Below are 18,449 nucleotides of genomic sequence, written 5' to 3'. Positions count from 1 at the left end.
CATCAGCTGATGTCACAAAGTGCTGTACAGAAACCCAGCCTAAAACCCCAAACAACGCAGGTGTATTTGATGAAATAGTTTTTTTTTCATCTCATCAATCTACTACATACAATCCAAACAACAGTTTATTATACATTTTTGCAAATGTATTACACATTTTTAACAAGTATATACATTACTAGTCAAAAGTTTGGACACACCTACTTATTTCACAGTTTGTCTTTATTTGTACTATTTTCTACATTGTAGAAATATAGTGAAGAGAAACTATGAAATAACACATATGGAATCATGTAGTAACCAATATACTATATATATATATATATATATGGAGGCCACTGTGTTCTTGGGGACCTTCAATTCTGCAGATATTTTTGGTACCCTTCCCCAGATCTGTGCATCGACACAATCCTGTCTCGGAGCTCTACGGACAATTCCTTCACCTCATGGCTTGGTTTTTACTCTGACCTGCACTGTCAACTGTTGGACCTTATATAGACAGGTGTGTGCCTTTTGAAGTCATGTCCAATCAATTGAATGTACCACAGGTGGACTCCAATCAAGTTGTAGAAACTTCTCAAGGATGATCCATGGAAATATTGAGCTCAGGTGCATCCTTTCGAGTCACATAGCAAAGGGTCTGAATGCATATGTAAATAAGGTATTTCTGTAAAAAAATATATATATATACATTTGCAAACATTTCTAAAAACCTGTTTTTGCTTTGTCATTATGGGGTATTGTGTTTAGATTGTCGAGGAAAAAAATGATTTAATCAATTTTAGAATAAGGCTGTAACGTAACACAGTGTTGAGAAAGTCAAATGGTCTGAATACTTTCTGAATGCACTGGAAAATCATTGAAATCTCCACCCATTTTCAATTTAAATCCACAAGAAAAAGGAATAGCTGATAGGCAGCGGAGAGGCCAGCTAAATCAATGCGCATGAAAGAACAGTGAAGACATGTTGCTCAATAAGCTTCCCTATTGATCTTGTTTAGGGACAATAAAATTATCCTACCTAGACTAGTTTACAACACCACAATCCAATTAATAATTGCATTATTGTTTTAAAGTGAGTACAATTGAGTAAACTGCAGGGAAAATGTCATCTGAATAATGGCTCAAAAGCACTGTTATTTGAATGTTTAATTTGGATCCGTTGTGGGTACTTACTCTAGACAGATTATAGAACGGCACAGTTGCAGGCCAGTCTGGCTGTAGTTTTGCTTCTGATACTGATGCGCTGTCTGTTGCTGATCATCATTCTCCCAAGTCGTCCTATGTAGGCCTATGCTCCCAGCTGGACCAGTTATTCAGGAAAGTTTAACACACGTTCTGCCTCCTTTCCGATCAGAGTGGCCATTCCTCGACCTAGAACTTAACGCTTCAATACAGCCTAAATATTTGTCATTTACGTTTGAAAAAATGTACCGTATAAACACAACTTGTCACAATGTTTTGATCTGATGAGGCTGCTTCAAACGTCTCCTGTAGGCGACCTGCGCAAATTCATCCACTCCGCTCTAATATAATTCCAGCATCCAAACTGAGCTACGGCCATTCGATTAATGGAACGAGACATCTATTACAAAACACCAAAAAGTTTAATGACACTCGGAGATTGTCAAACCAAGCGTTCCACACTGAGTCGAGAGGGATATATTTTCTCTTTGTCAAGATTGACATACCGGTACTCTACTTGATTGTGGTGTTGAAAACGCAAACCATGATGGTAAGCGCTCGAAGTTGGTAATCGGTATGCAGTTATGAGTTGCTTATTCGTTGTGTGTGGTGCAATGGCTCAGAAAACTGTCGGTGGAAAATTCCTTACATATATTTTATATTATTATAAATAAAGCATCATTTTTTTACTAATCAGATTTCCCCTAGCTGATCATTGTCCGCACCCGGCTCTGATCGTAGTGTAATGAGACAGGCAGGGAAAGGGAAGTTGTCCGTGGTGGTCGGCGAACCCTCAACTTCGTTGCCCGTTAGCCCTGCGTGGCATCGACTGTGCCACAAAACCGTGCAGAAGTGGTGAAGTCAATATCCACGTTTATAAACACAAGGTTGGTGCAGTTATTGTTATTTATGGTGGTCATCATTATTTGTGGCATAACATAAGACAACATAACATAATATCCCTATGATCACAAAATACGTTTAAAATACTCTTCTTTTTTTGTGCTCAATAGGATGACACAACATAACATAACACAACATATTTAACACGTTCCCCAACATTGTGCATGCCCTGCTTAACGTGCCCCCAGGTGGAGCCTTTATCTGAGAGGACCAGGCTGAGGATGAGGGTCTCTGTGTTGGAGGAGAGTGTGAGATCCTACGAGGTAGAGTGTACAGCCAGCAGAGAGACGTGATGAGACTAGTGACAGAAGTGGAAGGGCGAGGAAGAACACTGCAGGCAGTACAGAGGCTCTGGATCTGATCAGATTGGTATAGGCATCCATACCTGCACCGTTTTAAAGGTCAGGTGCAGTCAAAAATTGGATTTTCTTGTGTTTTATATATATTTCCACAGGTTGGAATAATACTGTGAAATTGTGAAAATTATGATAATGCCCTTTTAGTGTAAGAGCTGTTTGAAAAGACCACCTGAAATATCAGCCTGTTGTGGTGGAATGGAGTTGTGGCCTGCCTGGTGACATCATCAGGTGTTAAATTAGTTCATAAACCAATAAGAAAGAGAGTTCATAACCTCTCTGCCAATAACATCTAGTTTTCAGTTTTTCCCTCTCCACTCAAATCACACCCAGACAATCGAGCACACAGCCATGCAATCTCCATAGACAAACATTTGCAGTAGAATGGCCTTACTGAAGAGCTCAGTGACTTTCAACATGGCACCGTCATAGGATGCCACCTTTCCAACAAGTCAGTTCGTCAAATGTCTGCCCTGCTAGAGCTTCCCTGGTCAACTGTATGTGCTGTTATTGTGAAGTGGAAACGTCTAGGAGCAACAATGGCTCAGCTGCGACAAGGTAGGCCACACAAGCTCACAGAACGGAACCGCCGATGCTGAATCGCGTAGTGTGTAATAATCGTCTGTCCTCGGTTGCAACACTCACTACCGAGTTCCAAACTGCCTCTGGAAGCAACGTCAGCACAAGAACTGTTAGTCTGGATCTTAACGATAAAGCATACTATGACATTCTAGACGATTCTGTGCTTCCAACTTTGTGGCAACAGTTTTGGGAAGGCTCTTTTCAGCTGTCCACCAAGCGAGGTCCATACAGAAATGGTTTGCCGACATCGGTCTGGAGGAACTGTACTGGCCTACACAGAGCCCTTACCTCAACCCCATCGAACACCTTTGGGATGAATTTGAACACCGACTGCGAGCCAGGCCTAATCTCCCAACATCAGTGCCCGACCTCCTTAAGCTCTTGTGGCTGAATGGAAGCAAGTCCCCGCAGCAATGTTCCAACATCTAGTGGAAAGCCTTCCCAGAAGAGTGGAGGCTGTCATAGCAGCAGAGGGACCAACTCCATGTTAATGCCCATGATTTTGGAATGAGATGTTCGACAAGCAGGTGTCCACATACTTTTGGTCTTGTAGTGTATATTTATTCCAGCGCAGTACAGCTTGGAATTGGCTTGGCTCAGTAGGGTACTACTGTCATCTGTGATCTGTGTTATGTGTATAAGAATCAATGAATGTATTAAATGTTCACACATGCATTATGTACAGTAAATGGTTATCTATTTTGGTTTTTGCTTTTGGTTTTCCCATAAATCCTGTTGGAAAGAGACCAGAAACTTTCCCAAACAATTTCCCAAACTCCTGATGCCGAGAGTCCTCCAAACTGGGATTTCAATTTTGAGAACATTTCCTTAATTTTGTGACCCTATTTACAGGGGAGACTGCAGGCCCTCCTGGGGGAGATAGGGGCTCTTCTGCAGCCGGATCTCTCCATGCCCACTGATGAGAAAATACTACAGACACCCAGGGACTCGGGCACTTTAACCATACCTACATGTACATACTACCTCAATAAGCCTGACTAACCAGTGTCTGTATATAGCCTTGCTACTCTTATTTTCAAATGTATTTTTACTGTTGTTTTTATTTCTTTACTTATCCACACACACACACACACACACACACACACACACACACACACACACACACACACACACACACACACACACACACACACACACACACACACACACACACACACACACACACACACACACACACACACACACACACTTTTTTTTCTCCGCACTATTGGTTAGAGCCTGTAAGTAAGCATTTCACTGTAAGGTCTACACCTGTTGTATTCGGCGCACGTGACAAATCAACTTTGATTTGACCTCTGCACCACAGAGGAGAGCATGACGCAGTAGGTAGAGTTCTATTCACTGTGTTTTTTCTGTTCTTATGCTACTACATTGTTAATACGTTGTGTGACAGTTTCAATCAAAAATAATACTCTATTGATAGATAATCAATCAGGATTTTAAATCCTGGAGGTACAATGATTGAACGATGGCCTACAATGGGATGCAGTCTTTGTACTATACAGTGGATTCATATTACAATACGACACAATACACTTGATTGTCCAGTTACATGGAAATTAATTATGTGACATCAGCATACAAATACACAACTACAACACACTATAATAGATGCAGTATGGAAAACTGGAAAGTTACTACAGAAGTCACACATTGTATATTCTTTATCAGTATGCTTTTACTTATCTAATCTAATCTACATGTCATTTGTTGAATGGTCGGAGAGTTGTTTGCACACCTTAAGTCGTTCTAGGCGCATATGCTGTAGGGGGAAAAAACTCAAGCACACTGGTGTTTTTGTATGCTCCCACATTCCACAATGGATTAAATGGATTTCACACCAACATTTCTGTCAATCTAGTTCATATCATTACTGTTGATCTCCTAGTACTGTATCATTGTATGCTAAAAACAGATAAACACCCGTTTACCATGTTGTCTGCAGTTAAAGGTCCAGAAAGAGAGGTCTGAGAGTAAGGAGTTCCACATAAAGCTGTTGAGGAGGAAAGTGTCTGAGCTAGAGGAGGAGATGAGGAGTTGCTCAGCCCTGGCCGTGGAGCGAGACGACGCCCCTGTGACCGCCAGCAAGCTGCAGGTAGCTTTGAGGTTAGAGAGCCGGGCTGATAGCCAGAAGGTTGCTGGTTTAAGCCCCGGGCTGGGTGCAAAAAGTGGGAACTGAATCAGTAACTGGAGGGCTGCTGGTCTGTGATCCCATGTACCATCTCCTGCCATTGTGCCCTTGAGCAAGGCATGTAACAGCTAAAAATGCTACCCATCCAGGGGTTGGGTAGGGATAGGCAGAAGACAAATTGTATTTTACTCACAAAATAGACGTAAAGTATCTATTGTATCTAAAGAATATATTATATTCTATCTAAATTATCTGTTATATTTTATTATAGTCTACAGAAGAAGGTGGAGCGACTGCAGGGGGAAATGGGTTCCAGTAAGGTCTCCATCACAGAGCTCAAGGCCCAGCTGTCACATACCAACAAGCTGAAGGTAGAGGGCAGGATGCTTACAGCCCACACATCCTCTAGAGTCATAGAACTTCCCCTACCTACTCTTCTCTGTCTGATTCCTCTAACTACCTGGGAAATACCTGTACAAGATTCCAAATGTAGTTTAAAAATGTTGGCTATTACCACTAATTAGCACTTTGTATTATATGGAAACTGTGATAATTGTTTACTGACAGTATCATTTCTACTTCTGTATAACATTGTTATAACATACCATTGGTCGCAATGTTATGTTTTTGTGAAGTAATATGACGTAAAGGGCATTCCTGTCAATTTTGGAATGCTGTATCTAAGCTCAAAGTCCCGGAGCAGAGCGAGACCATTGGGCAGCAGAGTAAGAGTCTGGAGGAGCTGGAGAAGGGGAAGGCCCAGCTAGAGGAGAGGCTGACTAGCAAGGACAGATCTACAGAGACAGACCACTGGGCAGCAGAGTAAGAGTCTGGAGGAGCTGGAGAAGGGGAAGGCCCAGCTAGAGGAGAGGCTGACTAGCAAGGACAGATCTACAGAGACAGACCACTGGGCAGCAGAGTAAGAGTCTGGAGGAGCTGGAGAAGGGGAAGGCCCAGGTAGAGGAGAGGCTGACTACAGCCAGGACAGATCTACAGAGACAGACCACTGGGCAGCAGAGTAAGAGTCTGGAGGAGCTGGAGAAGGGGAAGGCCCAGCTAGAGGAGAGGCTGACTAGCAAGGACAGATCTACAGAGACAGACCACTGGGCAGCAGAGTAAGAGTCTGGAGGAGCTGGAGAAGGGGAAGGCCCAGGTAGAGGAGAGGCTGACTACAGCCAGGACAGATCTACAGAGCCAGGAGCACCAGGCCAGGGAGGCTCAGCAGCAGTAGCTTACCACCCTCAGACAGACTCTGGCCCAGCTCACTGACAGTGAGAGAGAGGTGGGAGGATGGATGGATACATAGTCGTATTAACACGCACAGGCATGCATGCACAAATGGATGCACTCATAGAAAGACAGAAACACACATGCACACACACACGTACAAACAGAATATCATTTGATTTAGGAGTACAGAAAATAACATCAGAAACCTGACTTGAGGTGTATCTGCTCTATTGTTTCAGTTGGTAGCCTCCTGAATGGTGGTCTCTCAGAAGTTAGGTCTGAACGTCACAGCCCTGGTGGTCTCTCAGACGTTAGGTCTGGACGTCACAGCCCTGGTGGTCTCTCAGATGTTAGGTCTGGAAGTCACAGCCCTGGTGGTCTCTCAGGTCTGGAAGTCACAGCCCTGGTGGTCTCTCAGGTCTGAAAGTCACAGCCCTGGTGGTCTCTCAGGTCTGGAAGTCACAGACCTGGTGGTCTCTCAGGTCTGGAAGTCACAGCCCTGGTGGTCTCTCAGATGTTAGGTCTGGAAGTCACAGACCTGGTGGTCTCTCAAATGTTAGGTCTGGAAGTCACAGACCTGGTGGTCTCTCAGATGTTAGGTCTGGAAGTCACAGACCTGGTGGTCTCTCAGATGTTAGGTCTGGAAGTCACAGACCTGGTGGTCTCTCAAATGTTAGGTCTGGAAGTCACAGACCTGGTGGTCTCTCAGATGTTAGGTCTGGAAGTCACAGCCCTGGAGGTCTCTCAGATGTTATGTCTGGAAGTCACAGCCCTGGAGGTCTCTTAGATGTTAGGTCTGGAAGTCACAGCCCTGGTGGTCTCTCAGATGTTAGGTATGGACGTCACAGTACCTGGTGTTCTCTCAGATGTTAGGTCTGGAAGTCACAGCCCTGGTGGTCTCTCAGATGTTAGGTCTGGACGTCACAGCCATGACCCTTCCAAACTACGACATGATCAAATCACTGGAGTGCCTGCTTCACCCCCATCGCCACCACTATGACCTCCACCATCACCACCACCACCACTCCCTGGTCCTGTCCTACCCACCACCATGACCTCTACCATCACCACCACCACTCCCTGGTCCTGTCCTACCCACCACCATGACCTCCACCATCACCACCACCACTCCCTGGTCCTGTCCTACCCACCACCATGACCTCCACCATCACCACCACCACTCCCTGGTCCTGCCCTACCCACCACCATGACCTCCACCATCACCACCACCACTCCCTGGTCCTGTCCTACCCACCGCCATGACCTCCACCATCACCACCACCACTCCCTGGTCCTGTCCTACCTACCACCATCACCACCACCATCACCACCACCACTCCCTGGTCCTGTCCTACCTACCACCATCACCACCACCATCACCACCACCACTCCCTGGTCCTGTCCTACCCACCGCCATGACCTCCACCATCACCACCACCACTCCCTGGTCCTGTCCTACCTACCACCATCACCACCACCACCACTCCCTGGTCCTGTCCTACCCACCACTATGACCTCCACCATCACCACCACCACTCCCTGACCCTGTCCTACCTACCACCATCACCACCACCATCACCACCACCACTTCCTGGTCCTGTCCTACCCACCACCATGACCTCCACCATCACCACCACCACTCCCTGGTCCTGCCCTACCCACCACCATGACCTCCACCATCACCACCACCACTCCCTGGTCCTGTCCTACCCACCACCATGACCTCCACCATCACCACCACCACTCCCTGGTCCTGTCCTACCCACCGCCATGACCTCCACCACCACTCCCTGGTCCTGTCCTACCCACCACCATCACCACCACCATCACCACCACCACTCCCTGGTCCTGTCCTACCCACCGCCATGACCTCCACCATCACCACCACCACTCCCTGGTCCTGTCCTACCTACCACCATCACCACCACCACCACTACTCCCTGGTCCTATCCTACCCACCGCCATGACCTCCACCATCACCACCACCACTCCCTGGTCCTGTCCTACCCACCACCATGACCTCCACCATCACTCCCTGGTCCTGTCCTACCCACCACCATCACCACCACCACTCCCTGGTCCTGTCCTACCCACCACCATGACCTCCACCATCACCACCACCACTCCCTGGTCCTGTCCTACCCACCACCATGACCTCCACCATCACCACCACCACTCCCTGGTCCTGTCCTACCTACCTACCACCATCACCACCACCACTCCCTGGTCCTGTCCTACCCACCACCATGACCTCCACCATCACCACCACCACTCCCTGGTCCTGTCCTACCCACCGCCATGACCTCCACCATCACCACCACCACTCCCTGGTCCTGTCCTACCCACCACCATCACCACCACCACTCCCTGGTCCTGTCCTACCCACCACCATGACCTCCACCATCACCACCACCACTCCCTGGTCCTGTCCTACCCACCACCATGACCTCCACCATCACCACCACCACTCCCTGGTCCTGTCCTACCCACCACCATGACCTCCACCATCACCACCACCACTCCCTGGTCCTGTCCTACCCACCGCCATGACCTCCACCATCACCACCACCACTCCCTGGTCCTGTCCTACCCACCACCATCACCACCACCACTCCCTGGTCCTGTCCTACCCACCACCATGACCTCCACCATCACCACCACCACTCCCTGGTCCTGTCCTACCCACCACCATGACCTCCACCATCACCACCACCACTCCCTGGTCCTGTCCTACCCACCACCATGACCTCCACCATCACCACCACCACTCCCTGGTCCTGTCCTACCCACCACCATGACCTCCACCATCACCACCACCACTCCCTGGTCCTGTCCTACCTACCTACCACCATCACCACCACCACTCCCTGGTCCTGTCCTACCCACCACCATGACCTCCACCACCACCACCACCACTCCCTGGTCCTGTCCTACCCACCACCAGGACTCCCATCTCCCAGAGCTCCAGAACTAACATACCTCTGGGTCTATCGGATCCCTCTCAGCTGTCTCTCAGAGGTCCACTGGCCCTGTGGCTCTCCCCGTGAATGAAGCGTAAGGGCTAGATTCAATCCGTATCATGGAAGATCAGCGCTATAGCGTGATTGAAATAGATAATTTTCGATTGAGCCGACAAATACAGCATTTACCATGAATGCGGTCTCCGCGAACGCTGCCTTTAAATGTCAATCGCACTATAGCACTGATCTATGCCTAAATCTCCTCAGAGGACTCCACTCAAGACAGGCACCTGAATGAAACTTGAGAGGTATCATATGTTTTTTGGACCATTGAAATTGTGATTTGAATTGAGTTTATGATGTATGGAAAGTAAGATCCAAAGACTGATTCAGCATTATTGACTTGACAGAAGAGTCAGAAATGTTGCTGCCTACAGAGAGAACTTATGTTGAATAAAAGACAGAATCAAAATGAGAATTTGGCATTCAATATTTGTAATTTAGGGTCAGATATAGATTATAGATATACATTTATATTATGTACAGAATATGTTAAGTAATCCTGGACTGTTGTACATTTAAAACTAAACACACAGAGCGATAGAAAATATACAGTTTTATAATTCGTTATACTTTTGATTAATAGTTAGTTTGTAGAATCCATATTTTCAGCTAGAAAAATAACAATGTGTGTTCAGTACATTATTTTCATTCAGAAATGTCCACATGATTTGTCAATGTTTCTTATGCTTTTAAACAGTTTATAGCAAATAACTCTTCATTATGGCCTTTCATACACATTCAATACACAATTCAGACTAAATAGATTCTTACGCCCAGGTATAATTCAGATTAAAAATCAAATATTCATCACGGACACACCCATAAGCAAAGATCATAACCGCATGCCAAAACACATGTAAAAAAAAAAATATTGCAATATAAGTAATCTTAAAATGTTATTTCACAAGTGTTCAATTGTTACAACAGGCACATTCACAGGGTATATGCTCTGCATTGAACTAGAGGACAAATGGCAATACATGGCATGTGTATCCAGGGGATATCCACTGACCGCCGCCAGAATTTTTTTTTGGTTCTTACATTTGCTGCCCCTAAGACGCTTCTTCGTCTATACATACAACATAACAGAAAACTAAAAGATGACACGAGTGAAAAGACAAGTTAAGAGTGCTGCTGTACTTCATCCATACAGAACAAAGAAGATATAACTAAGGTTTTGGCATCCTATAGTGCTTGCCTATGCACGGCAACACAAGGTGCAGAATGACGTAACGCCATATCTCTATTCTTCATGGAAGCTGCAAACTAGCGGAGCATTGAAACAGTTCCCGTACTGTTATTGGGGGAAAACAACAGGAGAGAGACCCATAGAGGTGAAAACCCCAACAGTCATGAAGTTCAAAAAGCCCAACTGTCCTCCTCAGGTTCGTCTCCATACCAGGGCCAGGCTGTAATCTCGCTCGGCACCCAGAACCAAATGTTTGGTCTGTCATGAAAGACTATACAGGAGGGGGCCCGTTGGTGTATTGTAGCATCGGGTGGAAGGAACGGGCAAAGTTATTGGACTGGGTGCAGTCCAAATCACCCTCACACATTGGCACCAGGCAGCCCATGCCCACCAGCAGCAAGAGGAAGAGCAACTGGAGGGGCACCGCCACCCATAGGACGCGGTACAGGAAATGTGACGATGAGGATTTCCCCTCTGCCTCAGAAGGGGAGGAAGCGGACCCAGCGACGCGAAACCTGATAGGACACGACACGGAGAGCACACAACAACACAACAACAAACAGATTTAGGTTATGACACCTACTGTACAGCTAAGGACATGCATCCAGACCAGACCATCCATCCAACTATCCATTTTGTCATTGGATTCAACAGAATCAAATATCTATTTCCTTTGTAGTTTACAAGACAGAAACTATGGTTGTTATTGCTCTACAAGTATAATGATGAACTGTGTGTTGACACAACCATGGTCAAATTACCAAATTATATTTAAGCAATAAGGCCCGAGGAAGTATGGTATATGGCCAATATACCACGGCTAAGGGCTGTTCTTAGGTCACGACGCAACGCAAATCCCCAAGGTGCCTTATTGCTATTATAAACTGGTTACCAACGTAATAAGATCAGTAAAAAAAAATGTTGGGGTCATACCCGTGGTATAAGGTCTGATATACCACGGCTGTCAGCCAATCAGCATTCAGGGCTCAAACCACCCAGTTTATATTGGTAATCAACACACCCACAGTCAGTTGAATGACACTTGACAAACACTGACAAACATTTTCAATAAATTATTTTCAAACCCATAAAACAAATACAGGATGTTGAGCTGACATTCCTTTATAAAAGGATGCAAGGTGTTAGGACGGGAGGCAAAATGCAAGCTGGAAGTAGCAGTTCAAATGTTTTAGATAGTCCTTCAAGACCTCTCTGTCAGGAGTTTATATCCTGATAAATGCAAAGCATGCCAAGACAGGAGCATAGCAGCGTAGAGCAGTCTGTTTTAAAGGGCGTAGCAAGGTGAAGCTTGATGTAGCATTAGTCAGCAGCAGAACCATCTTAATATACCATCTGACTGGGCTGCTGTCAAACTGAGAAGACAGACTATATCTATTAACATGCTAAATAACATGTTTTGTACTATTCACTATTAACTAATTTCTCAGGTGAGGGATGAACACTACAGTAACACAATAATAGCGTTCTGATTTACAACACTTTACGACAATGTGGTACCTGCTGTTTCTCTAGCATAGCTGACAATGTGGTACCTGCTGTTTCTCTAGCATAGCTGACAATGTGGTACCTGCTGTTTCTCTAGCATAGCTGACAATGTGGTACCTGCTGTTTCTCTAGCATAGCTGACAATGTGGTACCTGCTGTTTCTCTAGCATAGCTGACAATGTGGTACCTGCTGTTTCTCTAGCATAGCTGACAATGTGGTACCTGCTGTTTCTCTAGCATAGCTGACAATGTGGTACCTGCTGTTTCTCTAGCATAGCTGACAATGTGGTACCTGCTGTTTCTCTAGCATAGCTGACAATGTGGTACCTGCTGTTTCTCTAGCATAGCTGACAATGTGGTACCTGCTGTTTCTCTAGCATAGCTGACAATGTGGTACCTGCTGTTTCTCTAGCATAGCTGACAATGTGGTACCTGCTGTTTCTCTAGCATAGCTGACAATGTGGTACCTGCTGTTTCTCTAGCATAGCTGACAATGTGGTACCTGCTGTTTCTCTAGCATAGCTGACAATGTGGTACCTGCTGTTTCTCTAGCATAGCTGACAATGTGGTACCTGCTGTTTCTCTAGCATAGCTGACAATGTGGTACCTGCTGTTTCTCTAGCATAGCTGACAATGTGGTACCTGCTGTTTCTCTAGCATAGCTGACAATGGGGCCTATTTGAATTAGCTTACACCAAAGTGAATCCTAAAATTATAAATCATGGTATGCATAGCTAGATAACAGTGATGTCCGTTTTACACTCAGGTCTGTCTATCTAGACTGTGATCAAAGTGCCCCCTAACATTCCACAAATGGAGACGTGATAGGGGTGACCCACAGATGGCTCATTGAGGGGAGTGAGGGGGAGATGGTGGATTAGGTATGTGAAATAGAAGAAATAGATTAAATAGATGTCACTCACAAGAGAAAGAAAGAAATAGAGAGATAGACTTGCTGCCATCCTATTGTTCATTGCAGATGCTTGCTGACTAGGCAATTCAAGAGAACAACTGCGTGTGCTCACTAGCAGTAGAGAAGGAGCGATAGAGCTCTATAGTTACCAAGAGGTATTAGAGAAACTGTTGACAGTATGTTAAGCACTCAAGGTGCATTCTGGGTAGCGTAGTTAATCAAGCAGCCGAGGACATTGGCAACGAAGAGGCCTATATATTTAGTTATTGCAGAACTGTAGTGTAAAGGATGTGTGGGATATAACCACATTTTCTGTAAAACCATAAAACCCTACATAATGTCTAGAATGGTAGAAGATGATGGAATTAATTTTTCATTCAACTTTTATGAACCTTTGGAAGTAAGTAAAAATCAGCATTCAGGGTTTTCTATTTTTTCTTTTACAAGACAGTTGTTGCAATGTACTGTATGTGTTGTCAGTGCAGTGCAGCACAACGGACTGAGGTTCTAGAACAGGTGTAACATGTTCCAGGAGTTCTATTATCTTCTGGGTGTTCTACAAACCAGGAGAAAGGTACCTGTGTGATCTGTGTGGACTGCTCACAGAGGGTCCAGAGGTCTGCTGTGACATACTACATTTGCCCCGTTGCTGTTTGCAATGAACACGGGGGTAAAAGAAAGAGAGTATGTTTCAGTCCAGGCAAATAAAGAACAAAGCTACCGATGAAAAGAAAATACCCCAAATAAAAAAATAGAATAAGGTGACCTTAGAACAAATAAAATACGTGAAGGAAGGTGACAACAAGAGAAAACAAATAAACTAGCTTTTTTCAAAGTGAACAGCTACTTTGAACAGCTACAGCTGGATGGTCATGCTGTTATTTGGAACAAAGGGAATTCATTCGCTGCTGAAGCACAACTTATGATATGATGCATGATTTGCTATGTGGAAGACAGACGTAACAAATGTAAGATATACATGTACTGTATCTTCAAATCATTGAGATCAACCATTGGGATTGAAGTGAAGACAATACATTACTTCTATAGACTTGATTTGATAAAACCAAGGGTTTTCAGCAGTATTAAAGAGCCAATATTCCGTGAGCACTAAATTACAGCACTCTAAAACTACAGCACTCTAAAACTACAGGACTCTAAAACCACAGGACTCTAAAACCACAGGACTCTAAAACCACAGGACTCTAAAACCACAGGACTCTAAAACCACAGGACTCTAAAACCACAGGACTCTAAAACCACAGGACTAAAGAATAGAAGAACAAGATGGGACACATTCGGTTAGGAGAAAGCAGTTTAGAGGGAAAGTCAATCAATAAAATAAGATAATATATATATTTTTTAAGAGGGGGTATAATGATGTCTCCAGTGCTCTGGTGGGTTTGTCCCTGGGAGAAGATATAACATGAAAGAATAAAGGTGTGGAAAAAAGAGTCAGAGTTTTGTGTGGAATGTATATACATGTAGGAAGGTGTACAGAGAAGAGGTGAGAAAGAGAGGTCCTGGGATGGTGGGAGGGAGTGACTCTGCATGGCCTTAAACTGGAGCAAACTGGGTGTTGCATTCAGGGGCACAAGTGACGCACTGTCAGTCTTAGGGAGGAAGTGCCAAATACCTTCCTTCTGGTAGGGCACCATGTAACCATGTCAGGAGTATTACTATACGTTACCGATCGACGGCGACTTGGCGTGCTCCTGCCCGACACCGGGCTTATGGAACCAGAGGTGGTGTCTAGCTCATCAGCTGACGACCACATAGACAGATTCTGTGATAAAACAGAGGAGAAAGAAAGAGACAAGAGGGAGGGAGGGAGGGAGGGAGGGAGGGAGGGAGGGAGGGAGGGAGGGAGGGAGGGAGGGAGGGAGGGAGGGAGGGAGGGAGGGAGGGAGGGAGGGAGAGAGAGAGAGAGAGATACACACAGAGGGAGGGAGGGAGGGAGGCCAAGCATGAAATGGTGTTAGATACAATAGAGAAAGGCTACAAACGTTTCTCCTGTACTATTTCTTATTGTGTAATGTGTCTACTGCATGGAGATACATGCCATTGTTCTATTTAATTGTAAAAGTGCATCTGTTCTGACCTGTTGGCTGCTGGTAATGTCCAGAATCTTCTCTAGCTCTCTGAGGTCTCTGGTCACCTCCTTGAAGAGCAGTTTGAGGCGGTTCCCGATGACGTGAACCTTCTCCTTGGCCTCCAGACAGTCACTGCCCTCGCTGTTGACCAGCAGCTGCAGGGACATGTCCTGTAGGGACAACACCTTCCTCTGGGTGTCTAGCAGCTCACAGCGGATTTTCTGTGGAGAGAGTGAGGGAGGTTGGTTGGTTCACAATTTTACTTACTGCAAGGTGTCAGTCACTCAAGAACAATCTCTAATTTGAGATCCCCACGCTTAATTTAAAAGTCTCCAGTTGACATCAATCAATAATTTATATAAAAGTCAGATTTGTGTGTGCTTATCTCAACTCCGAATCAGCCCTCACAGAATATAGTTTATTCCATATGACTGTGGAATCCACTGTCTCATCAGCCCAGCCAAGCAATTTATAAACTTTATCTCGACTATAAAAAGCATCTAGACATTATCTCACATTTCCTTTAGACTAACGTTTAATTTTTAACAGCGGAGATTTGTATAAACCTTACTGTCTGTCTCTCCGACATTTGCAACATTGTTTCAATATTCAATCTCTATCTGTCCCATAGTAATGAACGTGTTGGGAGTCGGGACGAGACAGACAGTTTCTCAGCCAGTCGAAATCATGAATCAGCTGGCATCATTTTTATGGATATAAACAAAGAAATGTCAATTGAAAAAAGATAAAACTAATCTATGTGCAGCTAGTTTGCAGTCTTTCCAGATTCAGTTTGAAGGGATTGTGTTGCTGTGTTGTTGGATAGCTCCCCTGAACAACAGTGTCCTGACGAGTAAGAACATTTTCTATGACAGGTGAAATCGTGCCTCATTAGCTCATTGTTATGGATGTATCCAAATAAATGTAAATAGTAAACAGCTTAAACAAACGCAAATGCTGCTACTTTGCTATTATTCTGGCTGTTATTCTTGGCTAGCTAGCAAGCAAGGGATAAGAACGTTGCCAGCCAGTATGGCAATGGAACATTTAGAACAAATGACTGGGTGGCGTCCATAGATACAGGACAAAAATGACTGAATGACTGGGTCGCTTCACTAGCAACCGAACCGATAGAACGAATGACCAGCCGACTTGGGTAGCAACCCTAGATTTGTGTCGGAACTATATCTTGCGAATGGATGACATAGTATGAATATATTCATCAAAATAACGTTTTTTTAATGAAAATATGTCAATCATTATTTGAATATGTTGATAACCCGTTGTATAAAAGTGATAATGCCCAAGAAGCCAGTGTTTGGAGGATATATTGACTTTGTCTCGGGCCTAACAACACCAGTGCCAATATATCCTCCAAACACCGGCTTCTTTGGCACTATCACTTAAATATAACATTACTAAAACGCTTCTGTACCAGGAGTGTTTTGTGGTGCTCATGGAGGGTGTTGCTGTCCTGGATGGGGTCAATGGGAACAATCTCGTTCCTCCTGCGGTCAATGTTCTCCAGCCACAGTAGCAGGCCGTGACTCATCTCATGGAAGTCCTACAGGAGAGTAGATGGGAATACAAATGCATGCTAATCACCTTCTACCAAAAGTCATGACTTCTACCAAAAGTAACATATTTAATATGTCTAACTAATGCTAAACCTGGCCATTGAAACACTATTTAATTGTTTCCTGTCTCAGTTGTCCAACATGCAAACATGATTTGTCCTGGTTTGAATTTCTTATTAAGTGACCAGTAAGTAGCCTGGTCCCAGAGCTGTTTGCGCCTTAACGGCCATAGGAGTTGGCAAGACAGCACAGATCTGGGACCAGGCTAGGTGGATAGACAGTTGGACACCTACATGACACTGCATAAGGGCCTTTTGTAGCGCTACCCTCCACTCCCCCAGAGAGGTGCCCAATCTGTCCCAGCGGTTGTTCATCTCTTTCAGCCTGGCCTGCAGGTCCTGGGACTCTTCTGTGGCGGACTGGACAAACTCTGCACTGCACAGGTTGATGGACAGCACTGTGGCCTTACGCTTGTCCACAGCCTTCTGCAGCTCCTGTAGACAGACAATATGAAAAGAGATGATTTGAGAGGGTGTCATATCAGCACAGAGTATTTTTTAAATACCCATCTCTGGTTGCAAAGGTTTCCCAGAGATCCCAGTTTTTTTATTATCCCAGTTGGAGGATTCCAGGACCAGGAGGCAATAACCATGGAGGGAATCATACAACTGGGATTCATCCAACCATGATTTCTGAAAACCCCCGGAACTTTGGGAAAGCCTTACACACCTTGCAAGCGTTGTAATTCTAGTGAGTAAGCAAAGTTCAAAAGGTCACCTTCAGTTTTTTGATGCGCAGCTCGATGGTCTGGATGTCGGTGCTGAGGTCCAGCCTCCGTTGCTGCTCTAGCTCCTCCCCTGCCTGCTCCAGCCACGCCCACACAGCGTTGAGGTCAGAGTTGAACTGCTGCCACTGCTGAAGGTTCTGCTTCAGACGCATCTCTTTACTGAGGGCTTGGGCCTGCAGCAACTCCCAGCGCTGTATCACACCTACAGTACAGAGAGAGAGAGAGAGATTATTATATTATAGCTGTATTATATCAATTCATCTCTTTACTGAGGGCCTGCAGCAACTCCCAGCGCTGTATCACACCTACAGTACAGGGGGGAAGAAAGAGGAATTTATTATTTATATGGTAATAAGACATCTATCTATATTTTTAGTGAGGGGCCTGAGCCTGCAGTAACTATCACATCTACAGTGCAGCAAGTTAAAGGAGGAAGGAAAGGGTATCAAATTATTAATTTGGTAATGGTATATATGTTTTATCTATGGGGTATATGGGGTATATAGTATATATGGGATATTTGGTATATATGGTATATACGGTATCTATATGGTATATATGGTATACATGGTATATATGGTATCTACATGGTATATATGGTATCTACATGGTATATATGGGATATATGGTATATATGGTATACATGGTATATATGGGATATATGTTCAGTTTATCTATCACTCATGTCTACAACTGATTATACTGTATATTCAGACATTTGAGGTGACATACAGCTTACAGTCCAGTACAAGCCATTACAGTGCAGGCCCGTACAGTACAGTCCAGTACAGGCCATTACAGTGCAGGCCCGTACAGGTCCGTATAGTACAGTCCAGTACAGGCCATTACAGTGCAGGCCCGTACAGGTCCGTATAGTACAGTCCAGTACAGGCCATTACAGTACAGGCCCGTACAGGTCCGTACAGTACAGTCCAGTATAGGCCATTACAGTA

At 45.0% G+C, this 18,449-nt stretch overlaps 1 protein-coding gene across 15 annotated transcripts in view; it reads right to left on the bottom strand.

The window, feature by feature from the left end:
• Positions 1–9,840: 9,840 nt before the first annotated feature.
• The window catches only part of LOC129813153 (nesprin-1-like), a 156,460-nt gene continuing 147,851 nt past the window's right edge, over positions 9,841–18,449 (bottom strand). For 14 of the 15 annotated variants that reach the window (XM_055865385.1, XM_055865391.1, XM_055865384.1 and 11 more), the window contains 7 exons: positions 17,487–17,698; positions 17,003–17,203; positions 16,568–16,696; positions 15,141–15,353; positions 14,730–14,825; positions 13,618–13,688; positions 9,841–11,135 (listed from right to left, as the gene is read on the bottom strand). In XM_055865385.1, coding sequence (XP_055721360.1) covers positions 10,892–11,135; positions 13,618–13,688; positions 14,730–14,825; positions 15,141–15,353; positions 16,568–16,696; positions 17,003–17,203; positions 17,487–17,698 — 1,166 coding nt within the window. In that variant the 3' untranslated portion in view covers positions 9,841–10,891. The remainder of the gene's footprint in view (positions 11,136–13,617; positions 13,689–14,729; positions 14,826–15,140; positions 15,354–16,567; positions 16,697–17,002; positions 17,204–17,486; positions 17,699–18,449) is intronic. The other variant, XM_055865394.1, reaches the window with a different exon arrangement.

This window comes from Salvelinus fontinalis, chromosome 16, assembly GCF_029448725.1.
Source record: "Salvelinus fontinalis isolate EN_2023a chromosome 16, ASM2944872v1, whole genome shotgun sequence".
NCBI classification, from domain to species: domain Eukaryota; kingdom Metazoa; phylum Chordata; class Actinopteri; order Salmoniformes; family Salmonidae; genus Salvelinus; species Salvelinus fontinalis.
The sequence above is the reverse complement of the archived record's forward strand: the minus strand, read 5'-3'. Positions and strand labels throughout refer to the sequence as shown.